Source organism: Lynx canadensis, chromosome A1 (assembly GCF_007474595.2).
Source record: "Lynx canadensis isolate LIC74 chromosome A1, mLynCan4.pri.v2, whole genome shotgun sequence".
In the NCBI taxonomy this organism is placed as follows: domain Eukaryota; kingdom Metazoa; phylum Chordata; class Mammalia; order Carnivora; family Felidae; genus Lynx; species Lynx canadensis.
Window position 1 is genome coordinate 210,978,060 of NC_044303.2, and position 22,429 is coordinate 211,000,488.

General features: G+C 39.4%; 1 protein-coding gene across 2 annotated transcripts in view; it reads left to right on the forward strand.

Annotated features, from left to right (window-relative positions):
* Positions 1-407: 407 nt before the first annotated feature.
* NADK2 (NAD kinase 2, mitochondrial) overlaps positions 408-22,429 on the forward strand; it is a 49,826-nt gene continuing 27,804 nt past the window's right edge. Inside the window, exons 1-5 of one of the 2 annotated variants that reach the window (XM_030331207.1) lie at positions 408-780; positions 11,992-12,080; positions 12,953-13,041; positions 13,883-13,964; positions 21,064-21,147. In XM_030331207.1, the coding sequence (XP_030187067.1) occupies positions 481-780; positions 11,992-12,080; positions 12,953-13,041; positions 13,883-13,964; positions 21,064-21,147 (644 nt within the window). In that variant the 5' untranslated portion in view covers positions 408-480. The remainder of the gene's footprint in view (positions 781-11,991; positions 12,081-12,952; positions 13,042-13,882; positions 13,965-21,063; positions 21,148-22,429) is intronic. The other variant, XM_030331215.1, reaches the window with a different exon arrangement.

Consider the following 22,429-nt stretch of genomic DNA (forward strand, 5'->3'; position numbering starts at 1 on the left):
TTCCTAAGGCAGCTCTATCGCCAAATAGAATCCCAGCCCTTCTTCTGGCCACAGCCAACCCCCGCAGCTCCTCAGGCTCCGAAACCGCAGCGGGCTCTGATTGGTTCACAGAGTTGGGGGCGGGCGTGTGGGTTTGGTGCCCACCCAGGGAAGGGGGTGGAGCTGGAGTCGGCCCCCGGGTCGAAGCAGCCACTGCGCAGGCGTGGATGGAAACGGATACACAAACAAACAAAACCCACCACCCTGAGGCCTCTAGCTCTTCCCCGCCCACCTTTCCCTGGCTCGGACTCTCCCTCCTCCCAGTCGCCGGGTTTTCCCCGCCCCCGTCAACGTCTGGGCACGTCCCCCTCGCGGCGCGGGCCACGCACTGTAGTGCTCTTAACCTCTGCCCGCCCGGCGCGGAGTTAGAGGCCGGGTCTGCGCGGGCCGCGCGCACTGTTGGTGGCGGGAGCCCGGGCCTGCAGCCCCGCCGGGCGGAGGATGACTTGCTACCGAGGCTTCCTGCTGGGCAGCTGTCGGCGTGTGGCAGGCGGCCGGGCGGCGGTGCTTAGGGGGCCGGGCGCGGGAGGCCCCGCCGCGCGGCCGCGGCTCTGCGGTGACGGCGGCGGCCGGCGACACCTGGGGCAGGGGCAGCTGCGCGAGCTGGCGGGCTGTGGCAGCCGCCCCGAAGGCGGCTTCCGCCCCTCGCGGGTGGTGGTGGTGGCCAAAACCACCCGGTATGAGTTCGAGCAGCAGCGGTACCGTTACGCGGAGCTTTCGGAGGAGGATCTGAAGCAGCTGGTGGGTCCCTGCGGCCCCCGCGGTTGTGTGTGTGCTCGACCCCGGCTTTTTGGTGTGGCGGAGACCTCTCGGGATGACCCTTCTACCCCGGCGCCCTAAATGCCTTCCCCCCTCGCTGCCCTCCATCCTTCTGGCTTCGCTCGTAGACCCCCGCCCTCTGTGTATGCTGAGGGGGGGGGGGTCATTGAAACTGCAGAGACCCCCCCCAAGACGGGGAGGGAGACTTGGGGGGCAGGGGCTCCCAGTGGGAAGGGTTTGGGGATTCATTTGCGCCCTCACTAGCCCCACTCCCTATTCTCCCTTTGGGGATTAGTAACAACAGCCCCGAGAAAGGTGGGCCAGTGGCTGAGGTCTGGACGCCCTGGAAACCGCTCCCCAAGCCTCCCCGAGAAAAAGCCCCCCCCCGCGGGCGCCGCTGCGGGAAGTGGGAGAGAGGACGAAGGTACCGCGGACACACCCCCTTTTACTCCGCAGGACTGCTAGGCCTGGGATACTCCAGAAAGCCGGTCTGGGCGAGCCTTTTCCGTGATGGAACGTGGTCGTCAGACAAGGTTCTAGCAGCTTGTTTTAAAAGCACACGTGTTTTGAGTTCAGAGGTTAGCAAGGGAGAAAATTTGACTTTGTGTTATTAAGTAGAAAGGGCAGGACAGAAGGCAGGTGAATCTGGCAATTATGAAATAAAGAGCCTACGTCTATAACATAGTATCTCCACAAGAGACTGTATTTGGTACAGATAGTAACATGTTTGCAGAAGTATATAAATCCATCCAAGAAAAAGCCCTGAATATCTTCTGTCTTCCCTCTCCTTTTGAAACTTCTGAACCCATGCTCCCTATCCACCAACTCTAGGAAAAGGGGAGTGAAGATGCTACCATGAACAATATGGAAATCTCTAATTGTTGATACTGTGGCCCCAAAGGCTCTGGAGTTATACATGCTTATAACCATAATCTTGTAGAATTCTGTGCAAGAGTGGACAGCTTGTTTTAAACTTCTTGTATGGTTTGTAATCTTCAGATTTTTTCGTAATATTTTGCAGAGGTATCAAAATGAAATTGTAAATCCTCACTGCTTAAATATAGTCTGTTTTCAGCATTAAACTTCTTGATTCTTCAATGAGTTAATTGAGCAGGGTCCCTATTTTCCTTTAATGGAGGTGCTAGGTGCAGGTGTGTTTCCTCTCAGTGTTTGAAGATGTAGCGATTTATAGAAGACAATTGTATCATTTTAAAAAGTAAATCAGTTAATTTGAGTAGGAAGTTGGAGTAGTTATGTTTTGTCAGGGAGTGAAATTGGGGATGAGGCAGGGAATAATGTCAGAGGCAAGCACATTGTTTCTGTTCTGGGAAAGAGGTGTGTCCCTTGGATTGTACTCCCAGTTTTGCAAGATCTACTTTTTAGAAATTGTCAAACATATGTATAAAAATGTTTTCTATACAATTTTATCAAAGCCCCTCGCAGCAGTTTAAAGTAGTACACTCCATTGGCATGTTTGGAGTGTGGGATTGGGATTTAGGAGCTTGGGGTTCTAGGCCCAGTTTGTGTGGTTAACTTCCTATCAGTCTTTTTAACTTCTCTGGGCCTCATGCATGAAAATGATACCTTTTTGTAGTACTGTCGGGTTTTAAAAGTGCTTTCACCTAGTTCAGTATATGAAACAGTAGGCTGGACTAGATAGCCTCTACATGCTCTTTTTCGTGCTGGCATTTTGAAACTCTGGATGATTTTTCAAGGCCTCAAGAAGATGAGTGTCCTCTAAATTAGGTTAATTCTGGGACCTCTGAATTAGATTGCCACTAATCAAAACATTTTAAATGTAGGCAGATCAATAAGTCTTTAAAATTTTTTTTTTTTCAACGTTTATTTATTTTTGGGACAGAGAGAGACAGAGCATGAACGGGCGAGGGGCAGAGAGAGAGGGGGACACAGAATCGGAAACAGGCTCCAGGCTCTGAGCCATCAGCCCAGAGCCCGACGCGGGGCTCGAACTCACGGACCGCGAGATCGTGACCTGGCTGAAGTCGGACGCTTAACCGACTGCGCCACCCAGGCGCCCCAATAAGTCTTTAGAAATTGAACTACATAGTGTACCCACTATGGGTATCTAAAGAGAAATCTCTAATAGGTAAATATTTGTCTATTGCTAGGTAATGCTGTTTGGGAGAAGAAAACTTAGCGTTAAAACTTCTGTACTATAGAACACATGGTTTTGTAATCTCAAGGCAGTGAAATAGTCGTTGTCATTTCAGTTACATTATATTGGATTAGTTCCTTACTGATTTGAGTTTACCATTTACATTAAAGCCAGTATTCAGAATGGAATAGCAGTAGATGGAGTTGAGGCCAAATATGGGGCTGTGTAAAGTTTTTCTAAAATGGGACTCTGTAGTAGGACTGATAAGCTGGCCAATATTGTTTGCTGTTTTGCTGGGGTAAAAGATACTAAGATATATGAATAATGTGAATTGAGTACAAAAGAAAGTGGCCATGTGCTTACTTGAGTCTCTGGCACCTTACCTCTGGTGTCTATAGTGTCATGGTAACCTGAAGTTTTATACCAGAGGGTTCTCTTTTGTTGTGGAGGTGGTGGTTTTGTTGCAGAATAGGTCTCTGTTAGGTTGTTAAAATGCAAATAGAAGATGAAGGATGGAGTGCCAGTATAATCTTATACCCCAAAGCCTCATGGGTTACTTAAGTAGAGGAAATACTTCTTAGTTGATAAAGCATGTACAAAATAGGGTTAAATCTTTGAAGCTTGGTCTTTCACTTTTATTGGTGGCATTGCTTTACTTTTAATTCGTGCAGTGATGTTTCCTATGAATTTCTGGTGTAGGATTTTACCTCTGCTGGCTCATTACCTTGCAAGGGATAATTAAACTATCATTCCAATTTACTTACATCATAAGAGATATAGTTGTTGGCAGATGTGGAACTTTTATTTATAGGGTCCATGACACTCAACAAATTAGATCTTTAGATGAATCAAAGATGATTGGAAAGGGTTTTGCCATTGTAAACATGCCTTATTGGCCAAAGAGAAGGTTTTATTGAAAACTATTTTAATATATACTAAATGAGACATGAACAATTTCCACCCTTCTCTCCCTCCACCGCAACTCCCTTTAATGGTTGCCTTATTTATTTATTTATTTAAAGTTTGGGTGTGTGTATGGGTGCGTGTGTGTGCATGCATAAGCAGAGGAGGGGCAGAGAGAGAAGCAAAGAGAGCATCTCAAGCAGGCTCTGCTCTCCAGGAACTGTGAGATCATGACTTGAGCTGGAACCAAGAGTCACTTAACCAACCTAGCCACCCCTGCAGGCACTCCTAGTTGTTGTTGTTGTTTTTTAATCTTTATAATGGGATGGAATAATTTCATTTAGCAGTCCCTTTATGACTGGATTAAATTATTCATAGTTATTACCTTCCTAACGTATTTGGGAGATCCTAGCACCTTGGATTTTGTTTCCCTTAACAGTGTTTCCTGCAGTGATGGTGTAGCTTAGGTTGTGGTTCTTGGGCAGGTAATACTTTTGCCACATGGTGTGCAATGAATGTAGTGTATATGAATATTTATCAAATTAAAGAGCATGATCTGGAGTACCTCCAGGGCTTTCTAACAGAGTCTCACTCCTCTCAAATCTTTCAGATACAGGCACCAGAGTGGTCTATCTAAAGTGAACATCTGGCCAGTTTACTCCTCTGCTTAGAACTACTCAAAAGCTCCCCATAACCTGTAGAGTCACCTAGGAAGTTTGTTAAAATGCAGATGCCTGAACCTTTGCACCCCAAGATTCTGATTCAGTTTGTGGAGACTCCAGACTCTGCCTTTATCAACCACACACCCTTAAGGTTGTTGGCTCTGTCCAGGGGACTTCATTTTTAATAAGCTCTCCAGGTTTGCAGGTGGTCCCCAGGTCACACTTTGAGAAACACTGCTCTATGGGAACCTTCATGATCCTTACTTAGTATGCCAAACAAGGCCCTTCATGAACTGGCTCCTGTATGCCTGTTGAGCTTTATTTCTAATCAGTTTTTGTCTCGAACTTCATTTTCCACTAATTTCAAACTGTTTTAATTTTCATTAGGTGCTGTGCTGATTTAATTTTATGTATTTATGGATTAGTGCATTAAAATGTTCAAAATGTAAAAGATACAGAAGGCTATACAATGAAAAGTCTCTTATTCTTGTTACTGGGCACTGTGTTTTTGTCCCTGGAAGTAGCCAGTGTTATCAGTTTCTTGTGTTTCCTTCCAGAAATAATCCATACATACAAATCAACACAATGAAATATTATTTTTATTTGTCCCACCCCTTTTTACTTAGTGATAACATACTATTTAAGCTATTCTGCACCTTGTTCTTTCTTTAAAATAGTATGTGTAGGAGTCCATTGTGTGCATGTCTTAATTTATTAAAATACATTCTGTAATGGGGGTGCCTGGGGGGCTCATTCTGTTAAGCTTCTGATTTTGGCTCAGGTCATGATCTCAGATTTGTGAGTTTGAGCCCCACATTGGTCTCGCTGCTGTCAGTGCAGAGCCCACTTTGGATCTTCTGTCCACCCCCCCCCCCCCCCCATGTCTCTACCCCTCCCCTGCTTGCATGCATGCACACTGTCTCTCCCTACCCCCCCCCCCAAATTAACATTAAAATACATTCTATAGTGAGTAACGTGTGTGTTAATTTATGTATGTGTGAACCAGGCTCTAAGATAAATACCTAAAAGTGGAATTGCTGAGTCAAAAGGCACGTACATTTGAAATTTTAATGGGTATTGCTAAATTTCTTCCCTTCAAGGCTGTACCAATGTATACCTTCCCCAGCAATGGATGAAAGTTACTGTTATTCCACAAGAAGTTTATCACATTTTGGAGTTTTACCAAGCTGGGAGGTGAAAAAATGGTATTTCAGGGTGGTTTGATTTGTATCTGTTAGTGTCTTTTCCTCTGCAGCCTCTTTTAGTGTGAATACTTCTCTTTCCTCTAACCAAATTCCTTTGAGGTCAAGCTCCAGATGTTACTGTCATAGGAAGCCTTCCTTTGTAACCTTGCTGTGCCCTTCTTTGGCCACCAAAGTTGTGTTAGGTACTTTTCACTGTATCTTCCCAATACTTACACATTTGAGCTTTCCACCTTTGAGTATAATCTGATTATTTTCTTCTCTAGACTTCAGGGCAAAGACTGCATCTTATTCATCATCCTCTCCACCTTCCCATCCCCACCAAAAAAGGTAGTAAAACGTTTGTCTTTTTAAAAGTTATTTTTAGTTCTTTTCTCTTGGAGGCTTCCAGTCCAGAGCCGTATTTCCAGCTATCATTCTTCCGAAAGACGTTAGCTGCTGAAATCTTAAGATAGAGGTTACCAACATGAGTTTCCTGGAAGAGGCTTCATGTGTTAAAGAAACATGAGCCTAAACAAAACAGGATTTTTATTTGACCGTGGGAGGGGGACAGAAAAATGTGTCAAATTTTGTGCGATACAACTTGGAAAATAGAGACTTACAGTACACTCCTTCCCATAAATATTTGTCATTAAATGGGAGACCCAGAAAGATGTAAAAGGGTTGAATATGACAGTACCTGAAATTCTACCACTAACGTAATCATTGACCAGTGTGCTTTAGAGCCCTGATTTTCGGGCTTTTCTTATCAGGATTACCTAGGGGAGGTTTTCAAAACTACAAATATGTGGCCAGCCATGAGACTGTAAACAACATAATTTCTTACTGTGATCCCTTTTCCTGTGTTTTTAATTATATGAATTAAGTTTTGAGTAAAAAAGTGTTTATCAATACACATTAGTATCTTCTTAGCTAGTAAGGTGTAAGTGAACTTTATTTTTCGCTATCACTGATCTTTGTAATACGTAATAGGTGTATTTCAAAATATCACCAAATGTGCCGGTTATTTTATGCCTTAGGAAAGTTCATTATATATGATGTGGATTGTGCAGGAGATTAGACCAACCTCCATAAGACATTTGCATTCAAGGAGAGGTTAGTCAATTGGATTTCTTCTTCCTAACTGAAAGTTGGTAGAATTAGGACATAGGAACAGAATAGTTCTTGGCCTGTGTAACTTAATCATTAAAATGAGGCTTAGTGCCCTAATGAACATTTACATTTCCCAAGAAGGAGTGAAATCTATAGCTAATGTAGGGTTGTTGGGAGTCTCTAGTGGACAAGTCTTGGATTAAGAGCAGGGGCGCCTTGGGTGGCTCAGTCTTGGATCTGAAGGGGCGTCTGGGTGGCTCAGTCGGTTAGGCGTCTGACTTCAGTTCAGGTCATGATCTCACAGTCTGTGAGTTCGAGCCCCACGTCGGGCTCTGAGCTGACAGCTCGGAGCCTGGAGCCTGCTTTGGATTCTGTGTCTCCCTCTCTCTCTCTGCACCTCCCTTGCTTTTGCTCTCTCTCTTTCTCTGCCTCTCAAAAATAAACAAACATTAAAAAAGACTAAAAGAAAAAAAAAAAGGGCAGGAGATCTGAATTTGGATACTGGCACCAATCTATTAGCTTTGTAAACTGGATCAAGTAACCTAACCTCTTTCTATTTATCAGTGTCTTTGACTTTGAAATAGGTATAATGTCTGTTTTTCCTTGTTTACATGATTTTTAGGAAGAGCAAACTGACTGATAATTTACATAATTTAAAGCAGCATAATTAGGATTTTTAGCCACAATAATGATCATTATGTAAATGTCACCATTATTTATTAAATTTTTTACCTAAAATGGTACTGATTTGGTCACTTCAAAATAGGTTCCTTTGTAAAACAGATGGTTAAAGTAACTGAAGACTTATTGAATTTAACTTTTGCTCATGTTTTTTTTTTTAAGCCCATTTCTTGGAGGAAGTGATAGTTTTCAATTGTTTACTTTCTTCTAAGAAGTATTTTTGTGGGGCGCCTGGGTGGCTCAGTCGGTTGAGTGTCCAACTCTTTATTTTGGCTCAGGTCATGATTCCAGGGTTGTGGGATCGAGTTCCGTGTTGGGTTCTGTGCTGAGTGTGGAATCTGCTTAAGATTCTTGCTCTCTCCCTCTGCCCTTGTCCCCTGTTGTACTCTCTCTCTCAAAAAAAAAAAAAAAAGTATTTTTGTAGTGGAGAAAATAATTATAAAAATTATGGTCTTTAAAAATAAGATCTAAAAATATGTTTCAAAATAAAACTTGCTTACAGTGTCACTATTGCCAACATTCATGAAGTTTGTTGGTTAATTTGTTTAAAAAATTTGTTAAAAAAATTTGTCACCCATTCATTGAGCACTTGCTAGGTTCTGGGGAACCACAGGTGAATAAAAGGGTTCCCAAATGTATGGAGAAAATATTTTAAATTGTGTTATAACTGTAAGTGGTCCACGGGAATACAGAGAAGGGAGGGAGTAATTTGGGAAGGGTAAGAATGAAAGAGAAAAAGATGACCTTTGCATTTTCCAACTTTTAAGTAGACTTGCTAGTGATCTTTTTAAAGTTTAGACTTTCCGTTATGAAATGTTTTTACCACATAGAAAACTTTCAAAATAGACCCCTGTATATCCAGCTACTGAGACGTAACAGATACTAATATTTTGCCACATTTGCTTGAGATACTTACAAAAAATTTTTTTTTAAATATTTGTTTATTTTTGATAGAGAGAAACAGAGTGTGAGCAGGCGAGGGACAGAGAGAAGGGGAGACACAGAATCCAGAGCAGGCCCCAGGCTCTGAGCTGTCAGCAAAGAGCCCAACACAGGGCTCGAACCCACAAGCCATGAGAACATGACCTGAGCCGAAGTCGGACCTTTAACCAACTGAGCCACCCAGGTGCCCCAATGCCAGAGATATTTTTAAAGGGAATGTTATAACTAAAGCCTTATCATTCCAACTTTTTTCCTCCCTGTGTCCCTAGAGGTAACCACTAGCCTGAAGTTGTTAAATAAATATATATATACACATATATATCTTTTTCATGCATGTGTTATACATTTATTAATGTGACCATGCCCATAAAAAGTGTATTGTGTGTCTTAAAGTTACATCAATAATATATTCTTTAAATTGTATACCTGTTCTTTAGAAATTTGCTTTTCTTATTCACTATTGGTTTTGAAACTTCTCTATTTTGATATATGTTAATTCATTTTAAGTGCTGTCAAGTATTACATTGTTTGGATAATGAGGTTGTTTCTAGTTTTTTCTATTAAAAAATGCAATTAGAAGTACAAATAATATTTCCATAAGCACTGAACATCTCCCTGATACCCCATGTTCTCATTAGCACTTGGTGGACTTTATCATTTTTGCCAATATGATGAGAGTGAAATGAGATCCTTTAAGTTTAGGGTATTTTAATTAAATATTAAAGAATAAGGAAGAATTTATATGTCAAGGATAGAGAACAGTACTAATGAGACAGTGGAGAAGTTAATCTTTGCCAGCCAAAAGAACTGAGATATTTCTGACTGTAATATACAGTTGGAAAAATTTTACATATGACTCACTAAGTACATATACTCGTATTTGAAATAAAAGGTAATATGAAACAACTGAGCAGTTGCATGTAGTAGAGTTTATTCTTAATACCAGTGCTGCTTGTGATCAATAAATTGATGTGACAGCCATTTTAAGGGCAGTTTGAAAATCATTGTTCAAGAGTGAGTATATAGAAGGGGAACAGGTAGGCTGGACCTTATCAGGGTATTAAATGTCATGTGCAGGAGTTTGCTTTATGTCCTAGTCATTTTCAGTGGTTTTTTAGCAATAGAAAACAACTGTCAGTCCTGTTCTCTTTCCCCACAAGAGGAGTGGAGGGTCAGTTTTTCTGAGACGTTAGCATTCTGGGCCTAGTATGAAAGCAGGCTTCTGGTAGTGGTGGTTAGGTTGGAGGACTGGGAAATAAAGACTTTTAAAGGAAGCAGTTAGAAATTCTGGAGGCAGGCTATTATGTGACACCAGATAAGAGCTGATGTTGCCCAGAACTCAAGCAGTGGCAGCATGACTGTGGACAGATTGTTGTTCTTCACCACTGACTGTGGAGATTGAGTGTGAGGGAAGAATTAAAGGTGACGCCTGTGTTTATTCTGTTGCTTATATAAATGTAAGTATTATTAACTGGTATACGGGACTGAGAAGAGCAAATTTGAAGGAGGAATATGTAATCATATTTAGATGGTTGTGGGGAAAGGTACCTGATCTACCAATGGGGGAGTATAAATGCTCACGTTGAAAATTTGAGCCGAAAGCTTAAAGGAAAGATGTGAGCTAACAGTGTATATTTCATAGTTGCCAGTGTATACTTGGGCCATCAAGTCCTGCAGCAGGGAGGTAACTCCAAGAACACGAAGTGGGAGCAGGTAAGAAAGTCAGAGATGGAACCTTGAGCAATCCCAAGGTATGAGGGAATGGGTAAACAGGATAAAAAGAGGAAGGCAGAAGTAGGAAGAGAATTATGGGGAAAGTAAAGGTGAGTGCCTGGGAGGAAGGCTAAGTGAAACTGAAATGATCTAAGATAAATGCCAAATATAGCTGGAGAAATATTTAGGGTTCACTGTACCAGGCCTGATCATGCTAAGTGGAATAGTTTACTTTCTAGCTATTGACTAGGTGTTTCTCATCAGTGTAAGGCAGTTTTGAGTTAACAGTGTACCATTTAGTTAAGTGGGTACTCTTTTTAAGAGTGCTTCAATTCTGCCTAGTGAGTTTACATACCAAACAAACAGGTCATTGTCTCAAAAAGTTTGTGTATTTCTTATGCGTTAAATTTGAAAAGACTATTTCCTTCCCTTACTGAGCTTTCCTGTGACTTATTACAGAGAGTAGAAAGTAGTAACATTCAGCTGACTAGTAAAATAAGTTAAAAATTTGTTTCGTAATAAACTCAGTTTAGGTCAAGTAAAAATATCTATGATACTTTAATAAAAGCAGTTGGATCATTTAGGAAATAACCTATCACATCTAACTTTAATGTGGACAAATTTTTGTTGGTTTAGAATCCATTTTTCCGTTCATGCTTTGTTGTATTTTAACTTTCAGGCTACTTGGGCAGAAGTGATGTTCGCTTTTGGAAATTTTGTAGGAGAAACTCTTTTTGCTTGTTTGTTATTTTTTTAATGCTTATTATTTAATGTTTATTTTTGAGAGAGATAGAGTGTGAGTGGGGCAGGGGCAGAGAGAGGGGGAGACACAGAATCTGAAGCAGGCTCCAGGCCACGAGCTGTTGGCACAGACCCTGATGTGGGACTTGAACCCACTAACCACGAGATCATGACCTGAGCTGACATTGGATGCTTAACTGACTGAGACACTCAGACGCCCCGCAATATTCTTTTTAATTCTGGCATTCACTCTACTGGACAAATTTCCTACTTGATTAAATGGATGTTCATTGAAGATATTTCTAAACTTCTCTCTCAACATTTTATTTACTTTTATTTTATTTAGAAGACATATACTTTAAAAGGAGAATATTAATGGTATGGTAGTAACATTATAAAATGTCACTCCAATGGACTAGGAAAGATAATTCTTGAATGACATATGTCTTTATATCTAAATGTTATCCAATTTCAGTGAGCTAACCAGTCCTTTGTTTGGATTGTGTGGGGTAAATTCCAAATAGAGTTCATAAATATGAACAGAAGAGAGCTGCAAATCCAAGTGGAGTAAAGGTCATCTAACTGCCTTCTAAAATATTAGAAGATTAGTTTATCTTTGGTCTTCGAGTAGCCATATGCAATGTGTTAAAAATCCATTTAAAAAATTAGTTGTAAAGTAAGCAAAAAAATTTTTTTTAATGCTTATTTATTTTTGAGAGAGAGAGAGAGAGCACGAGTGGGTTGGGGCAGAGAGAGAGGGAGACACAGAATCCTAAGCAGGCTCCAGGCTCCGAGCTGTCAGCACAGAGCCCAATACGGGGCTTGAACTCACAAACTGTGAGATCGTGACCTGTGTTGAAGTCGGACGCTCAACCGACTGAACCACTCAGGTGCCCCAAATAGGCAAATTTTGAGATCTTGTTAACTACGTGATTCAGGAAACTTAATGCTGTATTTGGTATTGAAACCAAATTATAATTTTCTGAAGTCAGGCTTTCTAGTTCAGTTTAAACTTGTAGTCCTACAAATATACCTTCAAAAAAAAATCTTTCGGTTTTTACATAGGGTTTTTTAAAGAGAGATGTTATACTGTGTACTATATGACATGTAATAAGACAGAATTTGTTTTATTTTGATATAGCTTGCATTGAAAGGCTCTAGCTACAGTGGACTGCTTGAACGGCATCATATTCACACCAAAAATGTAGAGCATATTCTAGATAGTTTACGGTGAGTCACTGGGATTGGATCTTGGATGGGCTTTTGTATTCAGGACTTTTAATTTTTATTTTTACTAGAAGATGATCCTGCGATTTTTAGTAAAGATTTCCGTTATAAAATAATTTTCAGAAAATTATATCATGGTTAATGGAGTTGACATTGTAGTGTTTCTAAGGAAATTTTTGTACTCTGAAAATTTCACAGATTTTCAGTTAATATTTGGTCTGAGAAGTGCTTTTTCCACAGAGACAATTCTGTATACATTATGCTTGAACTGTATATGTAATGTTTTTTTAAACAATACTAGATTATATGGGTGTTCATTAAAATATTATTTGAATGTCTGAATATCATAGAAACTTCAGTTAATTCAATTAATGCAGTCAGTGAATAAGTTTATATAAGAGAATCAGTGTGAGAACATGCAAAGTAGAAAGTATTTTAGTTACTGTTTCAGCGTCTGACAACTGAATGAATATTTTGGATTTAAAGTAATGACTATTTTGTTTTATAATTAAAAGTCTCTCAAAATGTGACTCTTCTAGGACATTTTTGTATTAATGAATTTTAGCATCAGGAATAGAGAAAATGAATTGAAATTCTCATTTATCAATATTGCTATTTGTCAGGGACTGTAACAAGATGTTTTTAAAGCATGTAAAGATTTGGGATCATTATTAACTTTCAGTTTACTCTTGTGCATCTTGACTTACCATAGTTAATTGGCTGTTGTAATTAAAATGAAACTAAGCTTGCAAAGCTAGACATAAATTTGTTTATAAAACAAGTTTATTTTACATCATTGTAATAATTTGCCTCTCAGAAAACATCCTTTAAATTATTAGTGGAAATTTTATGTAACGTTTACTTTCTTATCTTAGGAATGAGGGAATTGAGGTTCGCCTAGTAAAGAGGAGAGAATATGATGAAGAAATTGTTCGATGGGCAGATGCTGTCATAGCTGCAGGAGGTAATAGTTTTACAGAGGGAAAGATTGGAATACAGAAATACTCTTTAATATACATTTCCAGATACCCTGTAGTCTAGCTGTATTGAAGGCTTCAGAATCCTACCACAAGATTCATTTTTAGATTTTTAGGATAAGATTTAAAAAGATCTGCTATATGTAACATTTTGCTTTTTTAGTGAATGATGTTATTGTGAGGTTCCATGTATATTAAAGGTATATTTAACTTCAAATATGATTCATAGAATGAGTTGTAACTGTATTTTGGTTTAGTTATACTAGTCTTTAAAAAAAGTTGAAATTATTTAAGAGTTTAACTGGATTAGATAAATTTCATCCCACTCTGACTCTCATATACTTATACCTATTTTTTCCTGAGCTTTATTATTAAATTAGTGAACATTCTTTCTAAAGCTTTAAATTGATAGCATTTGTTAGAAAAATCTACACCGGACACTTTGTTAGATATATTCTCATTAAAATATTTTATGAGTTTGGATTGATGTTATGACAGAAAGAAAAAGAATTGGCTAATAGAAGTGATAGGATTAGAGCAGTAGTTCCCAATTGGAGGCTACTACTGGGCATCTAGCATGTAGAGGCCATGGATACTGCTGAACATCCTGTTATGCACAGGACAGCCCCCCACAACAAAGAATTATCTGGCCTAAAATGTCAGTCTTGCCACTGTTGAGAAATCCTGGGTTAGGGCTGGTGGGTAGAAAGGCAGTGGAGAGGCCTCTGGTGGTCAACAGGATGGGGTGGGAGTGAGATTGTTAAAATAAAAGTACTTGTGTTCAGAATGATGTTAAAAACTAGTTTTGTAACAAATCTGGTTATGTAGGTGATGGCACGATGCTTCTGGCGGCAAGTAAAGTCTTGGACAGACTTAAACCAGTTATTGGAGTAAACACTGATCCAGAACGGTAAGGAAAAACACATTCTCTTTATTTGCTGTGTGTGTGTGTGTGTGTGTGTGTGTGTGTGTGTGTGTTGTACATACAGTTATGCTTTGCTCTGCTTAGTATCTATTTCTGATAAATCTTAAATTTTGGAAGGTCTTTATTTCCTCTACCGTAGTCACATTGCTGTGCTCTGTTGCTGCAGAGAGTTTACTGTGGTGCATGATGTTTAAGTGAAAGCATCATTGTTCCTGGTTATCATGAATATTAGAACCATGTTCCAAAAACATTTTAGAGATGAAATTCAGGCACGTAGAATTCATTTCTACTTTTAGTATAATTTTTCTTCTTTAGTACAAGTTGTTTCCAAGGATCTAGCTCTTGCTTATAGCTCAGGCATGAGAAATATATATGCATTTAGCTGCCATTGGTGGTAGAAAATTATGATATGGGATGGACAGGTCCTCACATTTGACTTCCCAGGTAGTCTGGGAGTGGGATCTGTGGCAGGATAGACCTGAGCCCTTGACCTAGGTGAGTATTGGTGTCCTTCAGTATTGCTGAAGAGGGATGAGTTAATGTCCCATCTTCTACCTTTCTTATGTCTCTCATCTCCATTCCTGGTTATATCTCCACTGATTTTCTGGGTGACTTCATCAATTTAATGAAGAGACCAAACCCTGTCATCACTTCTTTTTTTCTTTCCTCAGCTTCACTGACATTTAGCATCATTCTATTCCAGCCACCTACAGTATGACCATACCTGGACTTGATGATCATCTAGAATTGCCCCATCTCGCAAATCTTAATTCCACTCTGACCGCAGTCTCCTATCTTTAATAGCAGTCTTATTCCTTCAATTCTGCTAAGTCTGCCCTTTGGTTTTCAGTGCATTGAACCCCTCTATTTTCTTCAATTAATTTTCCCTCACTTCATTCACTTGCTTGACAAATTTCATAGACATTTTGTACCATTGTCTTTCTGCTCAATCCTACCTCTGTCGATCATCCTTTTTATTCCTCCATCAGCACTGCTGAGGCCATCTGGGTAAAAAAATAGAAACTTAAGCTTTGTGGCCTAGTTTGCGCCCCAACTTACTTCCAATGTGTAGTTCCTAGCACTTAGAACTGGACCCAAAATTTTCTGTGTGGCTCAGGTCCTCTCTCTTCCCCATTCTGTGTGGTAGCTTCTTCAAGCTATTTAACTTGTATATTTTCCCTGCTTTCCCTACCCTTCCTCCTTCAGCATTAGCCTTCTCCTTTACCTGATAGAGGAAATGGAAGTCATTGGATAAGAACTTCTTTACCTTTTCCCTGGCTTAAAATAAAAACCTTGTTCTGTTCCCTTTCTTTCCTTTTCTCCCTTTGCACATGGTTCCTCTTAGGCTAAAACCTTGCTCAAGACTGTCATCTTTTAAGAAAATTTAATAAATTCTTTACCCTGTGCCTTTCTCTTGATTATTATTCTTTTTCTTCCTCTTTACCCCCAAGCTTGGTATCTCCACTTACTTACTTCAGTTGTTTTTAAACCTTTGCTAGCTTTTCTGGATTTGCTCCCACCAGTTCACTGACATTCTTTTTGTCTTACTAGTGATGTCCTGGTTATTGAACTTACTGGACATTTTAGTCCTTGTCTAACTTGATTTCTGGGAAATTTTTGGTGCTGACTTCTCCTTTAATGCATCTGTACTTCTTTGGCACTTATGACCGCCATTCCCCACCCCTGCCCCTTCTTCCTATCCTGATGGCTACTACTTTGTGTCTTTTGAAGGATGTTATATTTTAGTCACTGCTTAAATAGTGGTGTTTTTTTATATTACCCTCTGGGCCATCTTTCTCTCACTCCTTTTTTTTTTTTAATTTTTGATAGAGACAGAGTACAAGTGGGGGAGGGGCAGAGAGAAGGAGACACAGAATCCGAAGCAGGCTCCAGGCTCTGAGCTGTCATCACAGAGCCTGACCTAGGGCTCAAACTCACTGCGAGACCATGAACTGAATTTGGACACTCAACCGACTGAGCCACCCAGGCGCCCCTCTCTTTCACTCTTTATAATGTCTCCAGAATAGCTGATTAATATCTCTGGTTGAACTTAGATCATGGACTCCAAAATATTTATATCTAACATTGATCTTGTTTCCACTCTTACCCGTATTTATATTCTCTTCCCACTGCAGCCAGAGTGACTTCTCTGCTCCAAATCTTATGGTGGCTCCCTTATCTAACTCAGAGTACAATCTAATTCTTTATTCTGGCTAGGGTGACCAACTCATCCTGGTTTGCCAAGGACTTTTCTAGTTTTAGCACCAAAAGTTCTATGTCCTGGGAAAATTGTCAGTCCCAGGCAAACTGGAACAGTTGGTCTCCTTCGCTGTGATATGTAAGACTCTACGTTTTCTGGTTCCTGATTATTCTTTGTCCTTTTCTCCTGTTATTTTTCTATTTGAGCCATTCTACCCTCTACTTGAATGTATCCATTGGCATTAAAAATGTAACATGTCTGAACGCCTGGCTGGCTCAGTCCGTAGAGCATGTGGCTTTTTTTTTTTTTTTTTTTTTTAATGTTTATCTTTGAGAGAGAGAGAGAGAGACAGAAAGAAAGAAAGAGAGGGAAGGAGGAAGGGAAAGAGAGGGAGACAGAGAATCCTGAGCAGGCTCCGCACCATCAGTGTGGAGTCTGACATGGGGCTCGAACTCATGAACGGTGTGATCATGACCTGAGCTGAAATCAAGAGTTGGGTACTTAACCAACTGACCCACCCAGGTGCCCCATGTGAGTCTTAATCTCAGAGTCGTGAGTTTAAGCCTCACATTGGGCATGGAGCCTATTAAAAAAAAAAAAAAAAAAAAAAGTAACATGCCTGCAAATGAACCTATCTCCTTTGCCCTCCCCTACCATACTCGATGAATGGAGTCATAACCTGTGCTAAAGCTGTGACCACCTGTCCCTCATCCACCCCCCCCACCCCATCCCCACCTTACCACACTGGTCTATGGATCTAATTCTGAGTTCTTGGGATCTTACCTTTGAGTCCATCTCTTGCCATCGTCACTGGTAATGAACACCATGTAGGCGTTTATAGTTTGTTGTTTAAATTACCACAGTAGCTCCCAGTCTTGCTCTTTCCAACCCATCCATTACACTTTGTCTTCATGTTACTCCAAAGTACAAATAGTGTATCCACTCCTAAATTAGAGTCTTTTAGGCTTTCCCATGACTTTTAGGATACATTGCAAATTCCTTAGTATAATAGTATGATCTTTCACCATCTGTTGCCTATTTGCTTTTTAGTTTATCCTCATTTACTGTATGCTCTTCAGTAAAAAACAAAACAACAACAAAAACAACACCTCTAGGAACAGCCTAGGATTCTTCCTAAGGCTGTTTCTTTTTTTTTTTGAATCGCATCTTTTCTCCCAGTTTTGTTGAGATATAATCGACATGCAGACTGCATAAATTTAAGGTGTAACGCATAATGACTTATACATAATGTGAAATGATTGCTACAGTAAATTTACTTATATAGACATGAAAAAAAAGGGCTTTTTTTTTGTGATGAGAACTCTTAGGATCTACTCTTTTAATAACTTTCAGATATACTATACAGCAGTGTTAACTATAGTCATCCTGTTGTCCATTACATCCCCAGTACTTACAGTCTTATAAGTGGAAGTTTGTACCTTTGACCATCCTCACCAGTTCCTCTACTGCCCACTCTGACGGCCGTTCTTAAGTGCAAATGTTCGATCTGAGCATCTGCTGACACCATGGGTGGAGGCTTTTCCTCTGGTGAGGAGCTTTGTTGATATTTAAGACAGTAGGATTTGAAAGAATAAGTGAAAGAGTTCTCCAAAGGCCCATATTCTTTTCATATCTATATATGCGCTTTTGTCCAGAATGCCCTTATACCACATACTGAGTTGTGTAGTTGTATAATTGTTCATTCATGACTCTGGTGCATCTTGTGGGCTCTGACTATAATTCCCTGTAGAGAATGCTTATCCTTTCATATCGTTTTCTGCTTGGTTGTTTGTCTCCTCCATTAGACTATACATTTCTTGAGCATAGGACTTTGTATTTTAATTTTTCTATTGCTTTTATAGTATTATACATAGTCCATAGACAGTAAACCTTTGAACTGAATGATTAATTAAATGCTTTTAGGGAATAGGGCTAGGACCCCAACCTAGCTGAGTAAAAATTTCTTGAGCGTAAGTTATTGAGATCATTGGTTCAGTAAATATTTTTTTGACTGCTTTCAGTGTTGATGCATGTATATTTTAGAAATTCTTATCGCATATTTTTATATTGTTAAGAGATTCTTTAGTGGTCACATTTCATACAGTTTGTTGAGACATATTTTCCTTTAAAAACCTGGCTTAATAGTCATAAGCTTGTGGAGATTTTGAAACTGGTAAACAGACACTACTGCTTCTCTAATTTCTACCTAGAATAATAGGCTTTAGAAGTCCTTTGGTTTCTCTTCTTGTCTACAGGCGAGAAATGTATTAAGCCTCCTAGCTTGTTCGGTAATTCAGGTTGTCTGACTTCTTTTTCTTAAGCACTGTGGTGACTCACAAGCCTTAATCCTAGAAGTTAATATTCAACTTAAATTTCCTTTCCTCTATTAGTTATCAAATGCTGCATAACAAATCAAACCAGAACTTAAAGGCTTAAGTAGTAAAAATCATTTATTATCTCTCCTGGTTTCCGTGTATCTGGAATTCAGGAGTGGCTTGGATGGGTGGTTTGGCTTGAGATCTCTCCTCATAAGGTTATAGTTACATGTCAGGTGGGGCTGCAGGCACTTGGAGGCTTGACTTGGGCTCGGAGATACCCTTCTAAGATGGTTCACTCACATGGTCACTCACATGTAAACTAAATATATAACTTCAGTTTGTCTCATTTGTATTCTGCAATCGTCTACTGAACTTTTAAATAATAATGACATTTGAATGCTTAATAATTAAAATAGGGTATACGACATGTAGTAGCTAGCCTACAAGATAGCTGCCTAGCATTTACACCTTTATGTGGTTACCTCTCCCCTTCTGTATTCAATCAGGACTGGCCTATGGAATATGGTATGACAGTGTGTAGATTCTAAGGCCAGGTCATAAATGGTATTCCAGCTTCTGTTTTGGTCTTTTGGATTGTACATTCTGGGGTAAGTCAGCCAGCATGATGTGAAGATAGTCAAGCAGCCCTATGGAGAGGCTCACGTGCAGAAGAATTGAGGTGTCTTGCCAATAGCTCACACAATTTGCCAGCCCTGTGAGTGAGCCACACTGAAAATGAATCCTTCAGGCCAAGTCAGACCTGATTCAGATGCTCACAGCCCTAGCTGATATCTGACTATAACCTCATGAGAGATTGTTCTCTCTAGGATGTTTTAGACCTCCAGTTGACCCTAGCTGGTATTGTTCTATCAAATGACTGTTGATACCTTTTATATACTTAGCACTATGTAAAGTGTTGCAGGGAGTATAGAAATTAAAGGCAAGGCCTAAGTGTCTTAATTTCAGTGTTGATCCACTCAGATAAAGAAATTGACTAGTCACGACTTTGTTTTTTTTTTTTTTTTTTTTAAATTTTTTTTTTCAACGTTTATTTATTTTTGGGACAGAGAGAGACAGAACATGAACGGGGGAGGGGCAGAGAGAGAGGGAGACACAGAATCGGAAACAGGCTCCAGGCTCTGAGCCATCAGCCCAGAGCCCGACGCGGGGCTCGAACTCACGGACCGCGAGATCGTGACCTGGCTGAAGTCGGACGCTTAACCGACTGCGCCACCCAGGCACCCCGACTAGTCACGACTTTGTAAAAAGGTTTTTCTCTGCTCTTCACACTTAATGTAGTTATTATGAAGAGTTTGTTTTGCAAAGCCTACTCTCAATATTTCCTTCAAGATCAACGCATCATGTAATGATGATTGAGCTTTCTGGACACCTTTTCTCATGTTAGGTGCCATATTATCTCATCTTTCTATAGCAACTATAGGCAATCTTAACACTTTGTAATTTGCAATTGTTTTTAAAAAAATTGTCTTCTGCATCAAGCTCTTTTTTTTTTTTTTTAATGTTTATTTTTGAGAGAAAGAGTGGGAGAGGGACAAAGAGAGAGGGAGACATAGAATCTAAAGTAGTCTCTAGGCTCCGAGCTGTCAGCACAGAGTCTGACATAGGACTCGAACTCATGAACTACAAGATCATGACCTGAGCCAAAGTCAGACACTCAACCAACTGAGCCACCCAGGCGCCCCATACATCAAGCTTTTAACGCCTTGAAAAGGAGTTAATTCTTCTATATTTTTTTAATAAATGAAGGATTGCATTGGATTAAGCTTTATGATTTCTCTTTATGACTTGGAATAGCTTAAATGACATTTAAAAGATTTATGGCTCACTTTTGAACCATAAATAGTTTGATTCCTCAGAATAACCTTTTGAGATTGGTGGTTCTATCACCCTTTTATTTTTTTTTATTTTTTTTTTTTTTAATTTTTTTTTTTTCAACGTTTATTTATTTTTGGGACAGAGAGAGACAGAGCATGAACGGGGGAGGGGCAGAGAGAGAGGGAGACACAGAATCGGAAACAGGCTCCAGGCTCCGAGCCATCAGCCCAGAGCCCGACGCGGGGCTCGAACTCACGGACCGCGAGATCGTGACCTGGCTGAAGTCGGACGCTTAACCGACTGCGCCACCCAGGCGCCCCTCTATCACCCTTTTAGAGATGAGGAAGCTGATGCTAAAATGACTTGCCTAAAGTTAATAGATAAATATTATAAAAGTAGGATGTAAATGTCACTATACCATCAGATAATTTTATAGGGAAATGAAATCAGTGGCACATTTGCTGTTATTTTTTAGTTTCACTGTAATGTGGAAACTTAAGTAGTTTTGTGTATCATGGCATTAAAACTGTATGTAAAATCACTTTGGTCTTTCTGTTTGGTCTTTCTGTCTTATTGAAAATACAGAAAACTTTGTAGCAAAAAAATGAAGTATAGAATAAAAATTTACAAAATTTTATGTCTGATTTTTATAGCTTAGTGATACCTTTTGAATTAAATTTTTTTTTCCTCTTTCTTCCCTTTACACCACTCCAAATCTCTTAAAATAAAGGTCTGAGGGTCATTTATGTCTTCCTGTTCGATATACACATTCCTTTCCAGAAGCCTTACAGAAGTTCTATCGTGGTGAGTTCAGGTAGGAATTTCTTACCGTTGTTTTACAAATAATCTTAATAAATATGTGCTATTAAAAATGCTATTGAACAGTACAAGTTAGATAATATTTGGCTTAGTCCGTAGTTACAACAGTAGCCATAAAAAGTAATAAACTAGCTGAGTCACAAACATCTCTACCTTACTTTCTTCTAGTCCAGGTGGAACTGTCCAGAAACCCTGACAAGTGCCCTTGGCCTGTAACATAATTGCACGTGGAGGGGTTTTCTCCATCAGTGAGATAGAGGCCACATTTCTACTTTTTAAACCTGGTTCTGTGTTCTTAGCAGTTTGGTAGAAAGATAGTTAAAACCGTTGGCTAAAATTAAGTGTTCAAATTCTGAGATTTTATATTTTTTATCCTCATCTCCCATCCGGAATGGCTGAGGGTTGGATTTACTCCACTATGCTGAAGGTTCCTGATGTCTTTATTTTACATATTAAGTGTATCTTAAGCAGGGGGATGTTTATTCATATTTTTTTTCACTTACTGTGTTCGGAGGCCAGGCTGTCCTGAAAAAAGAAGGATGGGGGGAGGAGCTGAGATGGGGTTGGTGATGATAGTAGAGTGAGCCAAGTTGGACTACTTTTTTATTTCCTGATTTAGACTAGATTTTTATTGTTGGAGAAAGCTTTTTCTCTGGTTTTTGTGAAATTGTATTAAGTCTTCTTGACTTGTGGAATCATTAATAATGATTCCAGTTTCTATTGATTTCAGAAGTTTGGCACCTCTACAGATGACCAGTTTATAGCTACCAAATGGGAGTATATTTTTATATGCTAATCTAGCAGAATCTGTCCCACTAACTTTTTGACACATCAGTTTTTGGTTTTGAAATTAATTTTACCTGATTTTTTTTCCTTTTATCAAAAATGTTTAAGTTTTAGGTATAATCTTAAATGTTACAATATTTGTCATTGATTTCTTTTTTATTATTAAAAAAAATCATCATTACAGAATTTTAGGGGAGGGAATTTTGTCTAATCTGACCACCAGAACACAGTATTATTTTAATTTCAGAGTGCTTTCTTTTCTTCATGTTATGTTTTTGTATGAGCAAAATGCAACTATATCTAACTCAGTATCTTAGATTTAATGGATATATGATAAAGAATTAGGCTTTAATTCAGTTATGTGTGAGATTCTATATAAATACATTAGATATTTCTGTTATAATTGAGAGACCTAATCTCTAAATTTGTCTTTGAGTAGGAACCTGTGGGTTTTGGATGTTTTCTGGTATAATTTGTTCATGGGATAACTA